This window comes from Camelina sativa, chromosome 15, assembly GCF_030686135.1.
Source record: "Camelina sativa cultivar CO46 ecotype springtype chromosome 15, ASM3068613v1".
Classification (NCBI taxonomy): Eukaryota; Viridiplantae; Streptophyta; class Magnoliopsida; order Brassicales; family Brassicaceae; genus Camelina; species Camelina sativa.
In genome coordinates, this window is record NC_141894.1 from 3,048,187 (window position 1) to 3,064,777 (window position 16,591).

Sequence of the window (16,591 nt, forward strand, 5' to 3'; positions counted from 1 at the left end):
GCTAATTGGAATTGAACCGAACCGAACCGATGCATCCATCGCATGACACTAGATTTCAGTAAAATTGCACCCCAAATCTTTAATTAGTAAAATAGGATGTCCATCTCCGGTAGTTAGGAATACAAAAGCCAAAGAAAGAAGTATTTGTGTTGAGGGGGAAAAAAGTATATCAAGTAACAATAGACACCATTAAGACTGAGCTATAAAGGATTACTCGGAGACACGGCAAAAATAGACTTGGCCTGAAAACTTTCAGACACAAAAGATGTTGTTTCTCTTTCTCATTCACAACCCTTGAGTAAACTAGTTTGTGCAATGTACATATATTCTTCAACTGTGAATGACTGACCAACCGAGTGACTGCGTATGTTTCTCACCAGTGAACCAAAGCTACATCACCAAATCATCTGCAGAGTAATAGTCCGCAATAAGACGGTACATGTAAGATGGATTGTGTCCTCCCCTGTAACCCAAAAAAGGTAACGCTATCATCAAATCTTAACCAAACAAAAGTAATGCCATGAAAAATGGACCAAACTAGAAATATAGCAATTAGAGTAAACCAAAGATATTTATAGGAGAGACTTACGTATCCGTTATAAAGAGACTGACAAGGTTCGGTGGGACATAATCGAATGTTGGGTTGACAACTTGAAGAGACCCGGAACCCGCTCCAAAATCCAGGCAATCAGAGAATTCACCAAAATCCAACAGTTCAGATGGAGATCTCAGCTCATTTAGTAATACTTCAGGATTGTGAGGATAGAGTGGACACAACTGTTATTACATAAGAAACCTTTAGTCAAGTTTGGAGAGCAATCAACAGTTTGATAAATTAAAACAACTCGAAACCAACCTTGTGACTACCGGCTAGAACCACAAATGGGACTGCATGCTTTTTTGCTGCAAGAGCAGCCATGTTGACACCAACAGGTCCGATAACCCCACCATTAGCCATCACGGCATGAGCTCCAATTATAACCTTGCATTGTCACATCATATGTAAGTTATTTAGAAGCAAGGGACACGAAAATATAAAATTGGAAAGGATTGAACATGTACCATATTCACTCGAGATATCATAGCAAACACTGCAGAGTCAGTGATAACAGTGGTCTGCAAACCTCTAGCTACCAATTCTTTTGCTAATAGATGTCCCTGATACCTAATATAATAGAATTGGAGGAAAAAAAATGATGCAGCTGAGTTAGACGGGCATATCAGAGAGTACATGAAAATGTTGCGCAAAGCAGAAACACTAATTATGGGAAGGATGAAACATATAGCAAAAGGAGAGACCAAACCTTGGAGCACCTTCGGCAACAAATACACGAAAAGATCTCTTTTTCTCCTTTGCAGCACACAGAAACTCAAGCACGGTCCTTGAGCTACCCAGGGTTAGGATCACCTCACTGACAAAATCGAATTTAGCCAATAAAAAAGTTGCATCATGGAAAGACACTGATAAACGACAATTTTGTGCTATAGAAAAGAAAAGTACTTTTGATGTATATGCTCTATAGCTTGTTCAGCGATCTGCTCATGACAACCAGAAATCTCATGAATAAGTTGATTCACTCCTTCGATAACATCATGCTTCAGCTTCCGAGTTAATGAACTTTTATCGGCAGCTAAAATAGGGTAATTAGACCATTAATATCAACCAAAAATTAGAACTTATTTCTTTGCTGGATGATTCCAATAAAAGTGAGACAAACCACCTAAAACCCAGACTGATAAGAACAGATATGATTCCCATTTTATGTCTCTAACTCAGTAACACAACAACAAATTTACAAAGAATTCCACCAACTAAAAGACATGAACCAGTAAAATAGGATTTACTCCAGAATTCCCTAAAATCTTCCAAGCTTTAATAAGGTCCCAATGCACAACCGAAACAACTTAACACCTAAATCTGTCTAAGTTAGTTCAAAAGCAACCATATGTGTATCCACTTGTAAAAGAAATTGTAACTCAACATTCTCATATTCCTGCTATAACACTTATCTACATGGCTTGTCAAAGACATCACTAAAACAGGCGGCATAAAGGATCTACTGACAAAAACCAACATGTTGAAAGGAGAGCCAAAGGCATGGAAAAGGTACATTTACTTTTGCTTTCGGAATCAGCACCGGATGAAGATGTGTATGGGACAGTTGCAGATTCAGGAGTTCCCTCGAGTAAGGTTTGCAAAGACGGAGGGCGTAACGTACTCCTAGCTGCAGCCGCAACAACTGCTGCAGACATTGCAGGATACCCAATTCCTTTGCAATTATCTATATCATCATCATCACTTGCATCTAACAAATCCAAACCAGCCATAGCTGCTGTAGTGAGAGAAAGATCCTCCTCCCTTATAATATGCAAAACTCGTCTAACTACATTCCCCACCGCAAGCTCTACAAAAACCAAATCCGGAAATATGTAATTCCTTTGCACATATTGAAAGAGAAGACGTAAGCAAAACAAGAGACGATTTTAGAATGCATACCAACTGGATTTGCAGCAACCAATTGCTGACCAACGGCTTTCACAGCATCAATAAGAGCAGCGGCTTGGTTTGCGTGAGGCACCCGCTGATGCGAAATCACTGACCTAAGAAGCTCTACAGTGCATTTGGCTGTAGCCTGTGAGCCTTCAATCTTACTGCACATAATATATGATCAAATCAAATCAGCAAGTCTCTTAACAAAAAGGGTTTGACGAAATTAAGCCAGCCGAGAGAGATCTTACCGCTTCCTGAGCTTGTTTACAAACTCCGCCACCATTGATTGGACGTCTGGCATCTTCCTTATCTAAAATCACTGAACAAAAACACGAAACTAGAGGGGTCAGAATTGATAAACCCTAATCACGCGCGATTCGCGGCAGGAGAAAGAATTGAAAAAGTGAGAGGAACCTAAATGTGGGAGACAAAAAGAATATGCTTACCAGTAAGTATGTGACGGTGGCGGACGATAAGGAGATGAAGTAGGAGATGATATATTCCGGCGAGAGAGAGAAACGGAATTGAACAAGGAGACCAGATTTTACGTTCACTCCGTCTGGTGTTGAGAATTGGCGATTTTGGTAGGTCTAAGTTTTGGGCCCAAATAATGTGATATTTGGGCCGAGAATAAAAAAGCCCACAACGTAAAGCATCACCAGGTTTTTTTTTCTTTATTTTGTCGAATCATCATCAGGTAAGACCTCCTTGCTCCTTCCATTTGAAAAGCTTTAGTGATCCAAACTTTAGATATGTTTGGTTTTGATGACAGTTAAAATTAGTATCAGATACTCGGTACAAAAGGAGAAAGATCATAGCGAACAAGGAAACTAAACCCATAACATGAAAAACTGAACACCACTTTCTCTATTCATCCCTTATAAACAACACCACATTCTTCTTATTCGGCCGTCAAAATATTTATAAGCTAAGCAAAAGCTATACACTGAAGAATATGCCTGAGAGAGATTCAGTAGAAATATTTCTCTATATACACACAACACCAGACGATCACGAAGGTTTCCTTCTAACCAAACTGGTTTATATGCTTCTTTTTCCTTCTTGTTCTTCTGCATTCCCATTCTCCTTGAGCTTATATGCACCATCCACATACAGTTCCGTGTCCCACAGAAATGTCCCAAACGCCACTGCCTCTAGTACCAACCGCTTCAAACTTGAAAATGATGTCACAATGGTCTCATCGCTTTCTTCAGTACCAAAAAGGGCCAAACTTTGCTTTTCTATCAGATTCCTTGCTTCCTCTGTCCTCGGTTTTGCACATCTCTGCAATGTCTCAGGATCAAACTCTGAGATGTAATGTCTCAGCTGCTGCTTGTTTGAGATCTGTGCAGTGCCCGTTGTGAAAGAGCATCCAAAGATGGGACTTCTCAGATATCCGCTTCCATGGACATCCGATAAGGAACACTCGAGCTGGTGCCTGAGAGAAGCGGATTTCAAGAAGTAACCGTACAAGATCGAGGCAGTGTATACCTTCCTGAGATGCAGTTTCTGTATCTGTGTTGTTGCCCAATTGTCACTCACACACGAATTGACCCGTAGTCCAATGACTGCGCTAACGTGTTCTTTGATTATCTCAAGAGCATCACAGCTGTAAATTGACTCTAACTCCCAGTCTTTTGGAGGCCAGATCTCGAGTCTTCCGTTGTAGATGCATCTGGAGAGCTTTGGAACAAGAGGGACTCTTATCTCTGAGTATTTGTAGAAGATCAACATGTACATTATGTCTTGGACTGCAGTTTTGCAGTAACGTTCCTTAAGTTGAGCTATCCTTCTGCCAAACATAAAGAAAACCACGAAATCAGTGATCGTAAGAGAGCACAAAACAGCAGGAGAAACGTCAACAAACAGAGCATTGAATGGCCTGAGCCGCAAGTTAAACTTAACAACGAGCTGCAGAAACAGGACAGTACGTAGTAGAACACAAGCAAGAAACTGACTGATTAATATAATGCATACGGAAACACTAAATACAAAAGCCATTCCATTAAGAATCAGAAACATGAGCCAGCCTTATGAAACACTAAAACAAAACTTGCTTCACAAGGCATAGCATTAGAAATCACAGAGCAATTCATAACTGTAGCCTTCTCGTGTTTTCTAATCAGCCATATCATTAGTCTGATTCTTAGATCACCATAAACAGCATCTAAACCTCTATAACACACACGAATCGGACAACTTATCATCTGAACTAATTCGTGAATACACAAACTAATTCATGAGAGATTAGATAATCATAAGCCTATGTTTCTATTGATTTACACAGCTCTCTGTGTATGTAACTAAGTCTACGAATGTTCACAGCATAACAGATTAGGAATAAGTAAAGGTTGTTTAATAACGGACCTGTGGAGAGAAGCCTCATCGGAGCCAGAGCTAAGAGACATACGAGCTAAAGCAGCTTCCCTACCATCAGCAAGTTGCTTAAGCTCATCAGCAGCAGCGTAATGAAACAGCTGCCGCTTGTTAAGCAAAACGCTTCTCAGAAACCTCCCCTGCGCCGATCGTGGCTCAAGCGGCGCGTTAAGACTGCTCCCAGGCTCACAACGACTCGGTCCCGCCGCCGCAACCACAACCATCGAACTATACCTAATCCTCCGCTTCGCCGGAAAAAGAAAACCACCGCCTCCATCGCCGCTCTGTCTCCTGGAACGCGAAGGAAGAAACGGTAGCGCCGCTTGATTGGAGATACAACTATCCATATTGATCAGATTGATAGAAACAGTGGGATGATTAAAAAAAAAGAAAACCCTAAAAAGGATCTGTGATTGAGAGAAAGAAGGAGATGATGATTTTGCGGATTAGTGGGAGAAGTGGTGAAGAACGGATAAGGTAGAGAACTCGAGAGAGAGAGAGTATCTTTTTTGTTAAATTATTCCATTTTCTGTTTTGGATAAATTTTATTTGATTCTGTTTTTTTTTGCTTCCTATGGGCTCCTCAAGTCAAATCGGTGTGTGGTTGTTATTATTTTACCTCCACTCCAACTTGACATATGCATATATCTCATTGGGTAACATACAAAAAGAAAAAACTTATTTCATAGAAAGCAAAATAGAAGAAAAATAACTTATTATTGATCCGAGACAAATTATAGAATTTTCAAGAATCCTTTTAGATTCAAAAGGGACTAAGCAAAAAGTCAAAATTTTATAAGATTAATAAAACATATAGTTCGGAAGTTTCGCAAACATATATAATTGTTTTAAAGTATTTAAGAGTTTTATAGTTTACGTTAATTTTTTAGTCGAATGATTTTCATATGCATTATAGTTAGGTAGTTGATGTTTACAGATATGTGTACATAACACATTTGTGGGTTATAAATTATGTTTTATATTCGGGTATATAGATCTCTTATCTCAATTATTGGCGATTGTTTTCAAAACAAATGTAAGATGACCCGTCGTGCTCTGTGCCTCTGTGAATATTATAGGATTGGACCGTTTGGTGGTCCTCTAAAGCCAGCTTCTATATAAACACCACTAGTTTTTCTTCTTCAACTATCATCAGTCGGCTAACAATTTGATTATTTGTGTTTTTTTTTTTCTTTTTCTATTTTCTTAACATAAGAGTTCCAATTGGGCTGAATCAACTTTTGTTTTACTAGAATAATAATGTCTGTTTTGTTATGTTACTTTTGCTTCAAAAACTCTACTTACAGAAAAAATGTTTGCCTGATATGGAGATATACAAGTGCAACAGCGTTATTGATCAGTGTGCCGACCCGTGAGAGGTTTTGACTTTGACCGGGTGGATGACTAGCTCCTGAATAATTTGATTGTTGTTAGGATAAGTGGTGGCTCCTATCATAACGGCGTGTACAATGTTTACTATCACTCGGGTGGTCTCCACAACATAATATAGAGTTTTAGCCCATCCTTCTGAAAGTTGGATTTTTAGATCTGAAAAAGAAGAGACACTGTCAAAGATGCAAGTCCTAAGTGTGTGTTCGATTTTAGCTTATGATGCCAAATATGGTTGTTAGACTAAACCCATATTTTTAATGGATCCATTTTCATAAATCTCAATGGTGATATAACAATGGTACAAACACAGTTACACAAACCATTAAACGTGTCTAGACTATACTCCTAGTCTAGTTATTTATTTATTTTCTTAATAGATGTTAACTGGAGCTAAACTGGCGACACCGATCGAGCAAAGAAAAACAAAAAATGGAAAAGAAAAGAGAAAATTTGTAGCACTTTCGATCTCTCCATACTAGAAAACATGAATGAAATACGAGGCAACCCTGGGGTTGAGACAATATAATCTCCTCAAGGAGTTATACACTGAAAAGATGAACACATGGTCTAAAGAAATCCGACTAAAACCTTCTTATAACCTCCTCAAGGAATTATACACTGAAAAGATGAATACATGGTCTAAAGAAATCCGACTAAAACCTTCTTATAACCTCCTCAAGGAATTATACACTGAAAAGATGAATACATGGTCTAAAGAAATCCGACTATAACCTCCTCAAGGAATTATACACTGAAAAGATGAACACATGGTCTAAAGGACTCCCGACTAAAACCTTCTCAAATACTATAAGAAAACGTGGTCCAAACGATCAAAGAAATAACAATTACATAAAAAAACAAAGAGAAAATTGTGTAAATAGTTTCTACCGCTTGTGAACCACCACACAATCTTTGCAAATAAATACATACTACAAAAGAAGAGTAAATAAAGGCAGAGACACAAAGTTAATGGTTTTTACTTTTTACTTTTTGCTGCAAAAGGCCATAACATTTTCTTTGCAAAGTGAACTGAAAAGAGGGCTATGACATCCTTTTCTCTCGATGCAAAAGAGAATCATGGCATCCGATTCTCCATATTTACATCCTTGGCATTTTTTTTTTCTTTTTCAAAAGTATTATCTGTATATTTCTTTTAGTATTTTCACTACTAGCAAAATTCCTAGATCTGAAAATGTTTATCATACAACTCCAGGCGTATTAAGAACCCCCCCCCCCCCCCAATCTCCATAATAAGTAGATGATTTTATTCACCTAACCATAAAATGTAGGACAAAACCGTCAAAAATTTGCTAACTTTTTCCCATTGTGTTAACAACGAGAAGGAGAAAGAGTAGCCGTTGGATATTCTAAAAACTTAATCCCAAACAAGTAAACAACATCAGAAAAATCAGTAGTTTAGCTAATCAAACCGACACAAGGGACCGGTTGCATTACATGGAAAAAAAACGAATTTATTATTACTCATTGAGTTTTCATTATTTCGAGGGAAAAATAAAATAAAATAAACAGTAAAATTAAAAATCACGGGACCGTAATCACGTGCTGTTTCTAATAAACAACAATCAATCAAGCTAACGTAACAACATCGTACAGAGTCATCGTCACGTGCCGTTTCTATTAATGAAAGCCGTAACACCGTGCGGCTTTCCCTCGTGTGGATCTCTTCTCGACCATGCATTGTCGTAACTCGTAAGCCGTCACAATGTCACGCTCGGGAACTCGCAGCGTCCGTAACCTGGTTTTTCAAACGACACAATAGAGAGAGTACACAAAAAAATCAACATCCAGTGATTACTAAACCGGAACTAATTTAAGTAAACCGGGTTAAATTATCGAATTCGACTTACTTGGATCTTTAATGGTCTGGGTGGCTAAGCCGTTGAAGGAGCAAGTCCCACCAGACTTACGAAATTGGGCCCAATAAGAGCTAAAAGCGTAGCTGGCGTGCAAAACGGCTAAGTCCGGTTTGTGACATGAGCCTCCGGGTTGAATCGGGTCACAGGTATTATTCCCCTGCGAGCAAGCGTACGATAGAGCTTCACCAAGCTGAGTCCAATTAGCTCCTTTAGCCACCACGCACCAAATCTTCCCTTTGTACACCTCATTATTCTCCGGCGCCGGCAACTCTCCTCCGTACTCCGTCGTCTTCCCCGACAGATCAATCCCGTAAACCTGAGTCCCGTTAGGATGTAAAAGCCCAAAATGCCTCTCCGTACCCGGACCCGTTTTCTGATTCTCGTTGTAAAGTGCGAATACAAACGAAGGTAGAACCTTTCCGGGTCGGGCGGGTGTACCTACGGGCGGTTCCGCAGCGAGTTTCTTGACAACGTTGCGGTTGTAAGTGGCGGCGTTGAAAATATTGGCTCCGATTTGGTCGTAATCACCGTTGTTGGGCCAACCCGTTTCGGCAACCCAGATCCGAACATCCGGATACCCGATTCGTTTCATAGCGAAGACGAAAGCGTCAATCATCTGATCGAAGAGGTTGTGGTAAGTCAGATTCGTGACCGGATCCGTTACGGTGACGTTGGTAGATTCGAAAAGCGCGTAATCGAGATCCATATGGGTCGGATCTTGAACCCACGCGAAATACGGGTAAACATCAACGAATAAGAAAGATTTGGTCCGGTTTAAGAATTGAAGCATCGGTTTCATAACTAAACCGGATATATCTTCCTTGAACTCACCGCTCGACGGTGGGAACGAAGTCTTGAGAACGTCGACGGCGAGTGAGGTTCCGACTTTGACCTTTTTAACGCCGAGAGACTTTAACGACCGTTGGATCTTACGCATTGCCGGGACGAGTGAAGCTTTGAGCTCTGAGTCTGTGGAAGAGAGGATCTCGTTGCCGACGAGGAGGTAACGGATCTTGGTGGTTGGGTAAAACGGGAGGATGTTGGAACGGATCCAGTCGTCGGAGAGTGTTTCTGATTTAGAGATGTTGACGAGGAGCTCGTTAGGGACCATGACGGAGACGGTGATGTCGGTGGAGTTTAAGGCGGTGAGGATCTTTGGGTTAGCGTCGTAGAGTTTGACGCGTTTTGCGTTTAGGGATTTGATGAGGTTAACTGAGTCGGAAGGTGACGGGAGGTTGTTACCGAGCTGGCCGTAGTTGACACCTGGCCGGCCGGAGAACTTTGCTCCTGTAGGGGAAAGTTTAACATTTTTGTAAGGAAGTATTATTAAGCCGACATTAATGTAGGTGTTAAAGAAACAGAGGAGGAGCTTTACCTGAAACAGAGATGAGTAGAGACAGAGCAAGGAGACGTGTAAGAAGACTCATGATGTTATCTTCTTCTTCTTCTTCGACGAGTCTGAAGCCAATGAAGAAGTGATAAGTGGGAGAAAAAAGAGAGAGAAGGTTTGAGAAGAAGAGTCAAAGAGGGAGATGAGTGTTTGGTAAGAAGAGAGAAGAGTTGGAGATATTTAATGGCTCGTGTTACGTGTTCCTCATTAAATAAAAGAAAATATAAAAAGCTTGTGGTTTGAGTATTGAATCAACAAGAGATATGTACAATGTATTAGTAACTTTTGTAATTACTGTTGTGATTAATTTCTGAAGTGTACGATAACTATGATACCTTCTCTTGTTGTTTAAGTCTTTATGTTAACTGTATATTTTTAGGTTTTTTTTAAAAAATATCAATTGCAAAGACTCTGTTTCTTGCCAGTTCTTGAATGTCTAATTTTGGTATAAACAAATGTTTTTGGTGAAAATGATTCTTTCTGTTTTTTTTTTTAGTTTTAAAGAAAAAGTATTGCTAGAAACGTTTTTTCTCGCATTTTGTCTCTATAAAGTGTTAGAGAAATCAAAGCATCTCTCATATGTAGAAATGAAATTGGGAAAAGGAATTATTATAATTGTAATAGTATGACGTAGAAAAGTTATGAGAGCTTTGCGCTTGTGCTTTTTCCTAGGAAACGAGATTAGGTGGGTAAATAAATGAATCTCAAAGAATTTTAATTAAACTCTCATTATTTATAAACGAGAAAGAAAAAATTCTCGACAGATTCTCACTAAACTCTCGTTGTTCTTTAAAAATTGTACTCCCTCCGTTTCAAAATATAAGATGTTTTGGAGAAGTTTGTTGTTTCATAATATAGGATGTTTTCAGATTTCAATGCAACTTTTAGATTAGTTTAGTATTTTATATTATGCAGTATTGTTTCTGATTGGTTGAATTTTTAAAAGTAAAGACTTCTTAATCTGCGTGCTTTGCTTAAAACATCCTATATTTTGAAACAGAGGGAGTATAACATTGATTGAAGATTGTATTATTGATTTAAAAATGTGTGTTTGTCGGGTACGTAAACGAGTTTGGCAAGAAGAAGAGAGATTAATGTGATGAAAAGGTTATGTAAGTGAGTAGTACAAAGACTGTTGATTGGTGTCTTAATTCTAGACAAAATCTCAACGGTCGTCTAGAAATAAAGAACTTAAAAAAAGCTTAATGAGAGTTGAGAAAAACGAAAAAGTAACGTTCTTATGCTTTAATGATGCGACGTGACATTATGCTCTCGAGATCTCATTTTTATGACAAAATCAATTAATAGAAAAATCATAAATACAGGCAGTACACTTCTGGTCGGGTAAACCGACCGACCCATATTCAACCGGAATAATCCAAAATTTATAGGTCTGATCATTTTCGATTTGCCATTTGAATCCAATAAATTTAAACCGAGTATGGCACAAGTACCTTGTACGAGTCGAATACAGGTAGATACACTTACATACAGTATCTGCATTCCGTTCAAATTATTTAATGAAAAACAAAAAAACGAAATTATTAGTCCCTCTCGGACAAGCTCTCTCTTTCTCTTCTTCTTTTTGTACTTTTGTCCTTTTTTCCCTGAGATTTCTACGTTCTTAGATATTCTTTTATGTGGAGTAGATAATATCTGTTAATATAAGTATATATACAACTATAGCATGGTCGGTCCCTAATGTATTTGTTTATTTAAATTTGTTGATAAGTTGTTTTCAACACTTTTTTTTTGTTTTTTAATTAGCTATTGTCCATTTAACTCTGCTTTGATTTGTCTGGTTTAAGCCCGCTTCGAAACTCCTAAGGTCGATTATACGTGTGTTGTACATATTTTTGTTTATTTTATATTTTTGTGTAGTCTCTAAGATGAGAGCTGAGTGAACTTGGGCCTTAACATACAAGAGATTGTCAAAACAGATTCTGGTCCTTTAAATATAATCAGAAGAGGCCCAAAACTAGCATAACACATTGAACTTTTGTTGTTTTTTTCCTGGAAAAGAAAAAAGTAACATTCAATTTCAAAAGAATATGTAGATTATCTCTTAAGAGGTAAACAACAACAACAACAAATTGCTCAAAAGAATAGAGAGAGTGGCATTACAACAAATCTTTTAAAAGATGTTTCTGCCAAATCATCCGAAACAAAAATCTAACAACAATTTTGCACAACAAAAAAAAAAAAACCAAGTTTTGGCTTAATACCACAACAAAAGACACAGGTCGTCAAGTCTTTGAAATCCTCTTCGACTGTTCTTTCTGCCATTCTCTCTAATAACTATCCGTAACAAAAGGAAGAATCTAAACCAACCCAAGTAGAGTGTAAAATAATGTTCCCAAGACAGAAACTTTTAAATGAATTGTTTTTATGTATCTATCTGTAACGAAAGGACCTGCGAGTTACCCATAAGTGAGTTGGTTCGTTCCTTTCTGACTTGGTCTTTGGGTCCTGTTCGTTCTCCAGGTGGTATGCTTTCAATTTAGTTTTAAATGAGAAAAAGGTTATATAAACTAACTGACCTGCTCCCCGATCAAATCTAGACCAACAACAACGAAAGTGATTCCTTGGAACAAGAGGAAGTAGAAGTGGATTCCCTGCGCCGACAACAAGCTTCTCACCGAGGCTGCCAAGAGGATAAACGCGAGTGCGATTTCTGTTCTGTACAAACGGTTTCTTTTGGTTTTGCCAACTTTCTTTGCTGCTCCTAGTTTGCTAAGCTCGGTCAGACCTGAATCAGAGGATGATCTTTGGAGGGTTGTGGCCTCGGCCAGAGAACCTGACTCTGCATATGCAACCAGATCAGCCTCAGAGGATCTCCCTAGCTTTTTGGTCACTACCCACTCGTAAGAACTTCCAAACTTGAACAAACCAGAGATCATGGCTCCAAATTTGGTTACCGACATGGTGTTTTCGAAAAGGAGATACGGAACTATGAAAGGGAAGGATCTCGGGGCTGGGATGATGTTCAAGATGGACATGATCCCAGGGATGTAGCAAACAACCCAAGATGGTAAGTTGGCTTCTGGGAAGAACATCGTTAATGGAAGAATGACGCAGAAGAGCGTGAATGAGTAGAATGGCAAGATAAGCTTCCGGAGCAAGAAAAAGAGGAATATCATATTTGCTTTCTTGGCAGCACTCACCTGTAGTAGGGAAGAAAAAAACAGATTAAGATCAGACCGAGCTATCATTATGAAAACTTCACGAACATAATATATTCTCAAGTGAGAGCAAGAGAAAATTAATCACAATATATTCATCAATTTCACCTTTGATCGAAGAATGTCGAAAAAGCACAAACGGAACAATTGCATTGGGCCCGAATGCCAACGGTATTGCTGTTTTTTGTATGCCTCATAGGACTCCGGAAGTTCACAGAGACACTGAGTAAGGAAAATACAAATTGATGAGATCAAAGAGTTCCGTTCAATACATTTGGTGAATAAATGAAAACTTCTGAGCAATTTAGTTAAGATAAGTACCTTTACATCATTCAGATAAATGAACTTCCATCCACAAAGATGGGCACGGACAGCAATATCCATGTCTTCAACAGTTGTTCGCTCCAACCATCCCCCGCAGTCCTCGAGGGCTTTGATTCTCCAAACACCAGCAGTTCCATTAAAGCCAAAGAAGTTAATAAAGACTCCATTAACCTGCTGTTCGACTTCAAAGTGGAAAGACAAATTTATGTTCTGGAGTCTTGTAAGCAAGTTTTCGTCTTTGTTCACAAAAGCCCACCGTGTTTGGACCAAGGCTAATTCATCATTCCCCTGAAAAAAACACAGAAACTGTCATGTGAGAAAGGCTAGTGTATGTGAAGCATACTGTATCATTGTGTCAGGTATAAACCCTGAACTAATAATGTAAGAAATCTGAAGCTCCAAGGACAAAATCAAAACCAATGACAAGCCAATGAAGAAGCTTTCGAAGTCCAATCACAATAAAGCACACAGGTTCACACTTCATACCATGTGAAAGGTCAATTATAACAAATTCATGATGTAGGCAAAACTTATATGTGCAACCGAAAATGGAAAATGTAACTGGTGTCACTTGCCCCATGGCTGTTGACAGTTTGGGTTTTGAGGGCAGGTTCCATCAAGCTGGTGTTGACTAAAAAATACAAATTTTTACACAAGCAAATTCTCTCCTTCTCCTTGTTAGATGTTCATCCTAGAATCGCAATGTAAGACACACATTCCCTAATTGTAGTGGAAGCAACGCTATGCGATAAATGTCGCCTTTGGCAATATCATTAAACTCAGAGTATAACTACTCTCTATAGTTTAAAAAAGATTTACCCATATCATTAATCAATAACGCAAACCGGTCACATAACATCTCCTATGCACATGAGACCAAAAAAGACATGATTGGTTACCTTAAAATGAGGCACAGTTTTCTTCAAGAAATCCGGTGGTGGCTGGAAATCCGCATCAAATATGGCGACAAACTCATAATCTTTGACGTAATCACAGTTCATAGCAGCTTTAAGGTTTCCAGCCTTGTAACCAGTACGTATGAGACGGTGTCTATACACAATCCGGACACCCCTTTGTTGCCATTTCTGTACTTCAGCTTTGATAAGCTGCTGAACATCTAACTCACTGGAGTCATCAAGAACCTGAACTAGCATTCTTTCTCTAGGCCAGTCAAGCATACACACAGCCCCAATAGATTGTTGGTAAACCTACAATCAAAATCAACTAGATGAGGTAACAAAACATGAACTGCAAGAACTCAAATGTGAATCAACACGGAAACCACACAAGAAACAAATCCTAGCTACAGATGGTTGATTCCCAATTGAACTCATCATCCTAACAATAGGGATAAAGGATCTACATACATGTGCTTACCTCCTTTTCATTGCACATAGGAATCTGCACAATCACCATAGGATAATCTTCCAATCTAACACCATCACCAACCAATCTAGTCGGATACTCCATAGAAGCAACAGGCTTAATACGACGAAGCTTGATCCAGAAACATCCAAGCACAAGAACCAAACGGTCAACGGACTGAATCAAGAACAGAACAATACACACATTGGTCAAACTCTGAAGCGGCGGAGCAAGATACGAAGCCCTGATCTCAAGCCACCAAGCGTAAACAACCTCAAGAGCAACCTCAGCGGAAGCAACAGAAGGAGGAGTGAAATGCCATCCTTTAAAATAAGCAGCGAGCTCGAAAAAGAGAAGAAGCACAACGAGAACTAAGAATCCTTTGATGAGACGGTACAATCGAGCGGAGGAGGATACGGAGGGGGGGTTGTCGTTGGCAATGCGGCGATTGGCGGTGCGGAGAAGGTAAAGGAAAGAGTGACCGATCCAGAGGAAGGAAGAAGCGAGTTGTTTGAACTTGAGGAGGTAGAGACGAGAGAGCTGACGAGCGGAACGAGTACGGATCCGATCTTTTTTATCGGGTTCGTCAACGACGGGAGTACGGATTTCGACGGTGAGGAAAGATTCATCGTCACCGGTGTAGAGAACGTCGTGATTGGTTGTTCTATCACGTTGCTTGTTCCACCATTGCTGAAACTCCTCGTTCTGGGAGCGAGACATTCAACGAAGCTCTCTGATTCGGAATCGAGGAATCGATCTGATTTGTTTATAGATCTGAGATTTTTTTTTTTTCTTTTTTCGGGGGGAGAGAAGAAGAAACCAACACACACACAACCACGATTGGGCTCTTCTCTAACAATAGAGAGAGAGAGATGACGTCTTTCTCCTCCCCCACCCCAGTGTGTGTCTGCTCTCCCATTTTTTTTTTTTCTTCACATAGATTTGATTAATAAATTAAATAATTAGTGATTTTGTTAATTACTCCGAATCATGTGTGTGTTAGATGATGGTAATGTGTAGTAAGTATATTACACGTCCACTGATTGCGGTATTTAGGGGGTGTATTGAATTGGGGATTTTAGGAGATTTGCTGGGATTTTAATATTTTAGAATTTTGGGAGATTTGAGTGTAATTTTAGGAGATTTTGATATTTTGGCAGATTTTTTGAGACTTGGGTTTTGAGATTTAGTGAGATTTGATTATAAATTTTAGGTGATTTTAGAATTAAAAAAGGAAAGAAAAAAAAAAACAGCTTGATCACATATGAGCAAACAGCTTTATATAATACATGTTCTCCATCCTCGTACATGCTTGTTCTCCATTTCCACACTAGCCGCAGCCGTTGCATCCTCGTACGTTCTTCTTTTTTTTAAATTAATTGTTATATAAAAACATACGTACGAGATTTGCGTCTTAGTAATTTTGATATATATGAGCAAATAGGCTCACATTTCACTCGATTACACTTTGGTTAATTTAAGAAGAAAAAAAAATAGACATGATAGTTAAAAGGAACCAAAGCATTTCTCAATAAAAAATATTGGATAAAAAATAATAAACCAACAGAAAGAATGAAAACAATCTAATATAAAGCACAATAGTATTGTATCATGATCCCATATTCATAGCATCTGTCCACATGTTTTCCGCTATTGTTGCTCTCCAGTTATTAGCAAGCACTCTTTGTTGGTCTTGAGTACCATGAAGCTGTTCTTCTTCATTATTCCCATCATCAATTCTTTCATCAGCGTCAGTTCCTTCAGCATTTCTAATATCTTCAAACAAGTCTGAACGACATTCTTGACGAAGATAATTATGTAAAACAACACAAGCAAGTACTAACTCTACTTGCGTCTTATATGGAAAGGGTGGTGCATATTTGAAAATGAGAAATCTTGACTTGAAGATGCCGAAAATCCTCTCTACTACGTTTCGTAAGCTAGAGTGACGATGGTTAAACAACTCATTTGCAGTTACAGGATCTTTTCCTTGTCCCCTAAAGTCTTGGAGATGATAGCGAGTACTTCGGAATGGAGCTAAAAATTGACGACGATTGGCAAATCCACAATCAACTAAATAATATTTTCCTACAATTTAAAAGTTATACAAATATAAGTGAGATAACATAAAAATTAATAACAAAGAATATTAGTTTTATCATAATGTAATGACATACCTTCTGGAACTATTAAT

At 38.7% G+C, this 16,591-nt stretch overlaps 4 protein-coding genes across 6 annotated transcripts; all 4 read right to left on the bottom strand.

Moving 5' to 3' along the window:
* Positions 1-53: 53 nt before the first annotated feature.
* On the bottom strand, positions 54-3,184 carry LOC104744913 (uncharacterized). Of its 2 annotated transcripts, none has more exons than XM_010466043.3 (10): positions 2,938-3,184; positions 2,740-2,810; positions 2,498-2,652; positions 2,118-2,405; positions 1,502-1,631; positions 1,305-1,412; positions 1,063-1,165; positions 857-982; positions 590-777; positions 54-463 (listed from the first exon to the last, which is right to left on the bottom strand). In XM_010466043.3, exons 2-10 carry the CDS (start codon positions 2,790-2,792, stop codon positions 391-393), a joined length of 1,224 nt encoding a protein of 407 aa, XP_010464345.1. In that variant the 5' UTR covers positions 2,793-2,810; positions 2,938-3,184; the 3' UTR covers positions 54-390. The 2 variants fall into 2 exon arrangements, with proteins under 2 accessions (XP_010464345.1, XP_010464343.1); XM_010466041.3 differs by having other exon boundaries at positions 2,112-2,405.
* A 151-nt stretch (positions 3,185-3,335) lies between these two features.
* On the bottom strand, positions 3,336-5,473 carry LOC104744916 (UV-B-induced protein At3g17800, chloroplastic). The gene is made up of 2 exons (XM_010466048.3): positions 4,859-5,473; positions 3,336-4,283 (listed from the first exon to the last, which is right to left on the bottom strand). Exons 1-2 carry the CDS (start codon positions 5,212-5,214, stop codon positions 3,533-3,535), a joined length of 1,107 nt encoding a protein of 368 aa, XP_010464350.1. The 5' UTR covers positions 5,215-5,473; the 3' UTR covers positions 3,336-3,532.
* A 2,237-nt stretch (positions 5,474-7,710) lies between these two features.
* On the bottom strand, positions 7,711-9,889 carry LOC104744918 (putative glucan endo-1,3-beta-glucosidase A6). Its single transcript, XM_087489113.1, has 3 exons — positions 9,512-9,889; positions 8,128-9,423; positions 7,711-8,015 (listed from the first exon to the last, which is right to left on the bottom strand). The coding sequence occupies exons 1-3, from the start codon at positions 9,561-9,563 to the stop codon at positions 7,978-7,980; spliced, it is 1,386 nt and encodes a 461-aa protein (XP_087345239.1). The 5' UTR covers positions 9,564-9,889; the 3' UTR covers positions 7,711-7,977.
* A 1,676-nt stretch (positions 9,890-11,565) lies between these two features.
* LOC104744919 (putative xyloglucan glycosyltransferase 6) lies at positions 11,566-15,447 on the bottom strand. Of its 2 annotated transcripts, none has more exons than XM_010466050.2 (5): positions 14,410-15,447; positions 13,932-14,240; positions 13,030-13,320; positions 12,817-12,930; positions 11,566-12,690 (listed from the first exon to the last, which is right to left on the bottom strand). In XM_010466050.2, exons 1-5 carry the CDS (start codon positions 15,115-15,117, stop codon positions 12,058-12,060), a joined length of 2,055 nt encoding a protein of 684 aa, XP_010464352.1. In that variant the 5' UTR covers positions 15,118-15,447; the 3' UTR covers positions 11,566-12,057. The 2 variants fall into 2 exon arrangements, with proteins under 2 accessions (XP_010464352.1, XP_087344716.1); XM_087488590.1 differs by having other exon boundaries at positions 14,400-15,345.
* Between the last annotated feature and the right edge of the window lie 1,144 nt (positions 15,448-16,591).